Here is a 5744-nt window from a genome sequence, read left to right on the forward strand (position 1 = left end):
TCTGTACTTATTCACTAATGATTCATTATGCATAAATGTAACAAGTAAGAAAGGTTAGAAGGTGATCATACACAGTAGCCACAACCTCATGAAAGACAGTGTTTGCATATCAAAACTCATAAATCATATAACTTAAATTTTCAAACTAACATAGATCCGGCAGTTTCTATATCGCATCCTTGAACTCTCCAGTAACAACATCACTTCCAACCCCCCACCCCCCACCCCCCACCCCACCCTCAGGTTGGCAAGTACGGACGTTCAATGGGGGTCCAGTGTAAAATAATTAAGTCACACCTTGCACGTTAAAGATCACTCTGCTGGTTTTCGGAAAAGAGAATGCTAATTATTAGCCGCCACAGCTAGATTAATTATTATATAGGTTATATATTTCGATTAGTGTAGGGCATACATTTAGGTAATCCCTTAATTATAGAAAATAGGACGAAAATACTCCTATTCTTCATATTAGAAGTGTTTGGCACTACCTGATATCAATCCCCTAACCCTCCATTTTTTGTCGTAGGCTCGGTGACGGTCATAACCGGAACAAGGACGTAAAGCCCCATCAATCAATCGTTCAGACAAGTATGTATCACATGTATTATTTGGTGAATGGTTTTTCGGTACATCTTCCACAGAATGAACGTGACGAAGTACAAAATAACTAGTTTCCTATTATTTTTTCATAATAACGTTATAATTATGTCCGGTTCCCCTATCAGAACCCTGTGAATGATTACCCCTGTGAGGCCCCATTTCCTTTCGGACGACAGATGGCAGCACAGGACAAACATGGAAGATGAAAGTAACAGTTGGCGGGTTTTAAATTGAAAATTATTAAATTTAACACATTTGTGGGAAGATTAAGTATCAATATTAAGAAGTGAAAGGTTCACGGAATCAACATGGGTATTCTTATCGCCAAGTTTCGTGTAAGTTGTGTTTTTGAAGGACAGATAACTGAAAACATGTTTGATTTCCGTCTTGTACTTTACTCGGTCATCGGCGTCAAGAAGTGAAAATAGAATCTACAAAATTGTCACCCGTCGTTGTAGGCCCATGCCACTCTTTAGTTTTGTGTGTCGTTATATACTATGATTCTATACAGTATTTGCTTAAAAATCTGAATGAAAATGCTTATCAAGCTATATCACAGGGGCTTGTTAATTGTAACAAATAAAATATATACGAACATGCATGCATACTTACAAGCTGCGATAACATTGCTTCCGACTGTGCAGAGCGGATCGGGTATTGATATTAGTACTAGTATCAAACCAGCAGCTTCCTGACCCCAAATTCTATTGAGCTAAACGGAAATTCTCTCTTGTGTGAAGGTAGATCATATGTAAAAACCTGCCACACTATTCCCCACCCCACCCTTTTTAATGTTTTGCCCTTTAAGACCACTATAGCCAAGGTTCGAACTCCCTTTCACTAAAGGGAGGGTTAAAGATACCATTTGTAATGGGAGAAAAAACAAAGTGGGCTTCAAGGATCAGAACAAAGTGGGCTTCAACCAGGATCAGAACCAGCAACCTCCGGCTTTCCAGTTCATTGCTCTAACAGTTAAGCTAAAGAGAAATTCCCTCTAACATGAAGATAGAAGAAGACCACAACAGTGTGCTCAATAAAAACCTGCCACACAGAAAGGGTCACAAACATTATTTGTAACTGGAAAGAGAGTAGTGCAATTCTGTCAGGATTGGAACCAGCGTCCTCCATCTACCAAGTCCACTGCTTTACCAATTCACCTAAAGGGAAATTCCCTTAGCAGGCCACCACGATCATATGTACAATCTAAAATAGCTGCCACAAATAAGTTAAATATTTCCCAATATGAACAAACAAAATCAAAATTAAACCGCAGTGTTCTTCATATTGTCTTGCATCCTCAAAATGTCAGGGTTCATGTTCACTTTTATTCTCGATACCCCTGTAATGTATGTTTCACGACTAAATTGAAGCTCTGTGCAGATACAGTATAGGTAAACTGGTTGAATCCTTTGATGTACATTAGAAGAAATCTACAGCAGCATGACAGTAAAATTAGCTGGCTTTCAAGTTGGGAGTGTGGCGTCTCTTGCAATCTTCAAAAAATAAGTATCGATCAGCCTAAGCTAATAGTCCCTATTCTTTTTTACCTGAAACCAATCGAATAGATAACCGCCTGCCTTCCATGTTGTCATGACATATTCCAAGGGAGTGGAGAGTGTAAGAGAGGGTAGCATGTGGAATTTCTAGTTTATCAACAATATTTAGTCAATTTTACCACAACGGTCAGTTTGCAATTCTCACCTACGTCACTCTACAACAACCTAAGACAATTCTATTGTCACCATTTAATAGTGGCATTCTATGAAGCACACGATATATACTGTGATACTTCTATGATCAAAAATTACAGAAGGGTATCAGCTTTTTGAATGACAACAATGCTTTGCCTAGAATCAATATACTGTTTTGATTTCAATAAATTTTATTGTTAAAGGACAAATGGATTGGGCAGCAGGCATAGTCTATTTAAGCCCTTTCCAAACATAGTAACAGACAGTGGTACAAGCATAGACATAGACATTAGAACACACACAAACACACATAATCAATATACTGTTCAGTAAGTATAGATATGATTACCAATTTAGTGCCGCCAATGGAGACAAACAATTTGATTCCAAATGCAACAAGGGCTGTTATGAGAAAATAAGCAAAACAAGTCACAATGTGATGTAAATGCTTTGAAAGATAAAACAAAACTCACCTGTTAATTGGATAAATCTATGACTGTGTCCATTTTTTGTGCTTTAAAACTTACCTGTATGATGACGATGATTATGATGATGATGATATCTCTTGTATGAAATAAAGTCGGTGTGTGTCCCTCCTTAGGGGTGGGTCCTAATAGGGGTAATAAAAGTAGATAGTTAAGTATGACTTGTTCTTGAACACAGAGACACGGAATTTAACCTGATTTGATCTGAAGCATCATGGAAAGAACTCAACATTGATATTGTACCAACAAAGGGTGTTTCAAACTCCACCCTCCATAAGGGCCAATAAGGGCCAAAAAGGGCCAAAAAGGAATAAAGTCGGTCATGTGATGATGTCAAATTGTATCTAGAGTAACTGTGACCTTGTTTTTGAACCTAGAAAATAATAATAATGTGAACTTTTTTCAAAACATCAAGTTTCAATTAGATAAGATAGCCTGTAATGATGTCATCAATGATTTGTACGTGTGTACTAGATTACATGTGTACAAACAGATGCTTTTGTACCCTAGACATCACGATTGTATATAAAGAAGGTATGGACATAATATGGGAAGAGGAGCATGATGCAATAAAGGAACCAAATTTCACCTGTTTTCCGCTTATATTTATTACACTGTTTATGTAAATGTACGGTATAGGACATGTTTTGGGTAAAAACTAAAAAAAAACTAGATGAGCTTGTCCTCTTGTTGCAGTACTAAAATACACTTTGTTTTATTTTGTAGACTAAACCATCCACAATTGATGTCTTGGAAAAGATTGAAAAGGTAAATATAACATCTGTCAAAAAGTTAAAATACTTCTTTTCTATTTTGTTTTAATTCACCTCTGAATTAATAATGAAGCAATTTATGCTACACTTTCTGGGGAATCATTGTTTTTCTATTTCTTGATAACCAAACTCATCAACTTGTGTGTACATATGTATGAATGTATGTGATTATTTGACATGAAGAGCTTGTTAGTCCGTCCGTCCGTAGATAAAGTTTGTCCGAATATCTCCTACGAAAGTAATGGACCAATTTCTACGAAACTTTCCAGATAGGATAACTACCACCTTAAGGTGTGCATCCAGATAGGATTTTTTTCATTCTGACCCTTTTTTAAGAAGTTTAGAAATTTGTAGACAAACTCTTCTCCGGACAACTACTCCTAAACAATGGCGCCACTTTTAACGAAAGTTTTCAGATATGATGACTGTCACCTGAAATTGTGCATCCAGGTTTTATTCTTTTGGTTCTGGCCCTTTTAAAGAGTTATTGCCCTTTGTTGAAAAATGCTTGCCTGCACAACTTCTCCAAAACTACTGGAACAATTTAAATGAAAGTTTTCAGATATGAAAACTACCTCCTGATAGTCATCCATGTATTATTTTTTCAATCTGAACAGTTTTTACGGAGTAATGGACCTTTGTTGAAAAACAGTTCTCCAAACAACTCCTCCAACACTATATATGCTGCCAATTTCAATGAAACTTTTCAGATACGATAACTACCACCTAAATTATGCATCCACTTTTCAAACCCTTTTTCTATGGAGTTTTGGTCCTTTGTTGAAAAATCCTTGTCCTGACAACTTCTCCTTAACTTCTGGGTCAATTTCAAAGAAAGTTTATGGATATGGCAACTGCCCCTTGACGTTGTGCATCCAAGTTGTACTTTTTCAATCCGGTCCTTTTAAAAGGAGTTATGGCCCTTTGTTGAAAAAACCTTTGTCTGTCTCCTAAACTTATGGGCCAATTTCAATGAAAGGTTACAGATATGGTAATTACCCCATGATGTCGTGCATTGGGATCGTATTTTTTTCATTTTTACACTTTTTTAAGGAGTTATGGACATTAGTTTAAAACTTTTGTCCTGACATCTCTCCCTTAACTAATAGGATGATTTCAGCAAAACTCGTTCATCTAGGCTAACAAGATTTGGTTTGCAAGTATGTTTTGGCATTGAGAGGGAGTACATGAAGAATGTGAGTGACCTATAATACTTAAAAAGTGTACAGCTCAGCCAATAAAGAAATCATTACTGGTGGGAGACTATATTTCTTTGCAATGCTTTGCCTTAGTAAGCCTTTATTTAGCTTACACTTCTGGTTTATATAGGAGCTGGGGTATAAGTTAGCCTTTATCTTACATTTCTAGTACTTGTATTTATTTAAATATGCTATATGTTTTAGGATATCACCAGCCTACAGAAGTTTCGACTACATAACCAACAGCAACAGAAGAAATTTATTGGATGCCTTATTTTGTACTCTATTGTTTTGTATGTAATGGCTGCCTTAGTGCTATACTTCGTGTACTTCCCACCGGACTGGAAGAATCGACTACTATACTCTTCACCTCTGCTTGTATTTCCTGTGTTGTGAGTATCTATAGAGCAGAAATAACTAATATGTAGCATTGCAGGTTGAAAGCAGGAAGATTCAATTTGATACATGATCCTTGCATTCTGTGCATCAACTTGACACACATATATGCAATGCATCAACAAATCCATTCTACCTTGTAATAATTGTAAGAGTAAATTCAAATTGAGATTTTCTTATCTCCCTTTAGTACTACTAAAAGGATTAGTTTTGCACATATTGCGAACTATACTGTCTCAACTGTCTCCTGGAATAAAAAGAAACGTATATACCAGAATTAGTTCTAAGTAGTTAAAGGGATGAAATGGGAACTCTTAGTCAGAAAACCGATATAAAATAAAGCCTGTGTGCAAATTTAGGACTCTGCAAGAAGAGCTGATGTATACAACATGGACCTTGTGCCCTGTCATATTTATTCGGTATTTGATGTAATAAGGGCACCAGCAGGGATTTTAAAAATCAAAACTCAAAGACTAATTGTAAAATTTTGGGATTTTTATCTGTTGCAGATTTTATAATTTTCGGAAGTCATTCACTCATTTTTGCTAGACAACTTCTGGCACAAAAATGACACTGTACATTAGTATGTTAAATGGGGGG

At 36.3% G+C, this 5744-nt stretch overlaps 1 protein-coding gene across 2 annotated transcripts in view; it reads left to right on the forward strand.

Moving 5' to 3' along the window:
* The first annotated feature begins 764 nt into the window (after positions 1 to 764).
* The window catches only part of LOC110460341 (protein lunapark-B-like), a 25383-nt gene continuing 20403 nt past the window's right edge, over positions 765 to 5744 (forward strand). For both annotated transcript variants that reach the window (XM_021513199.1, XM_021513201.1), the window contains exons 1-3: positions 765 to 935; positions 3503 to 3544; positions 4953 to 5140. In XM_021513199.1, coding sequence (XP_021368874.1) covers positions 909 to 935; positions 3503 to 3544; positions 4953 to 5140 — 257 coding nt within the window. In that variant the 5' untranslated portion in view covers positions 765 to 908. The remainder of the gene's footprint in view (positions 936 to 3502; positions 3545 to 4952; positions 5141 to 5744) is intronic.

Source organism: Mizuhopecten yessoensis, unplaced genomic scaffold (genome assembly GCF_002113885.1).
Source record: "Mizuhopecten yessoensis strain PY_sf001 unplaced genomic scaffold, ASM211388v2 scaffold10359, whole genome shotgun sequence".
Taxonomy (NCBI): Eukaryota; Metazoa; Mollusca; class Bivalvia; order Pectinida; family Pectinidae; genus Mizuhopecten; species Mizuhopecten yessoensis.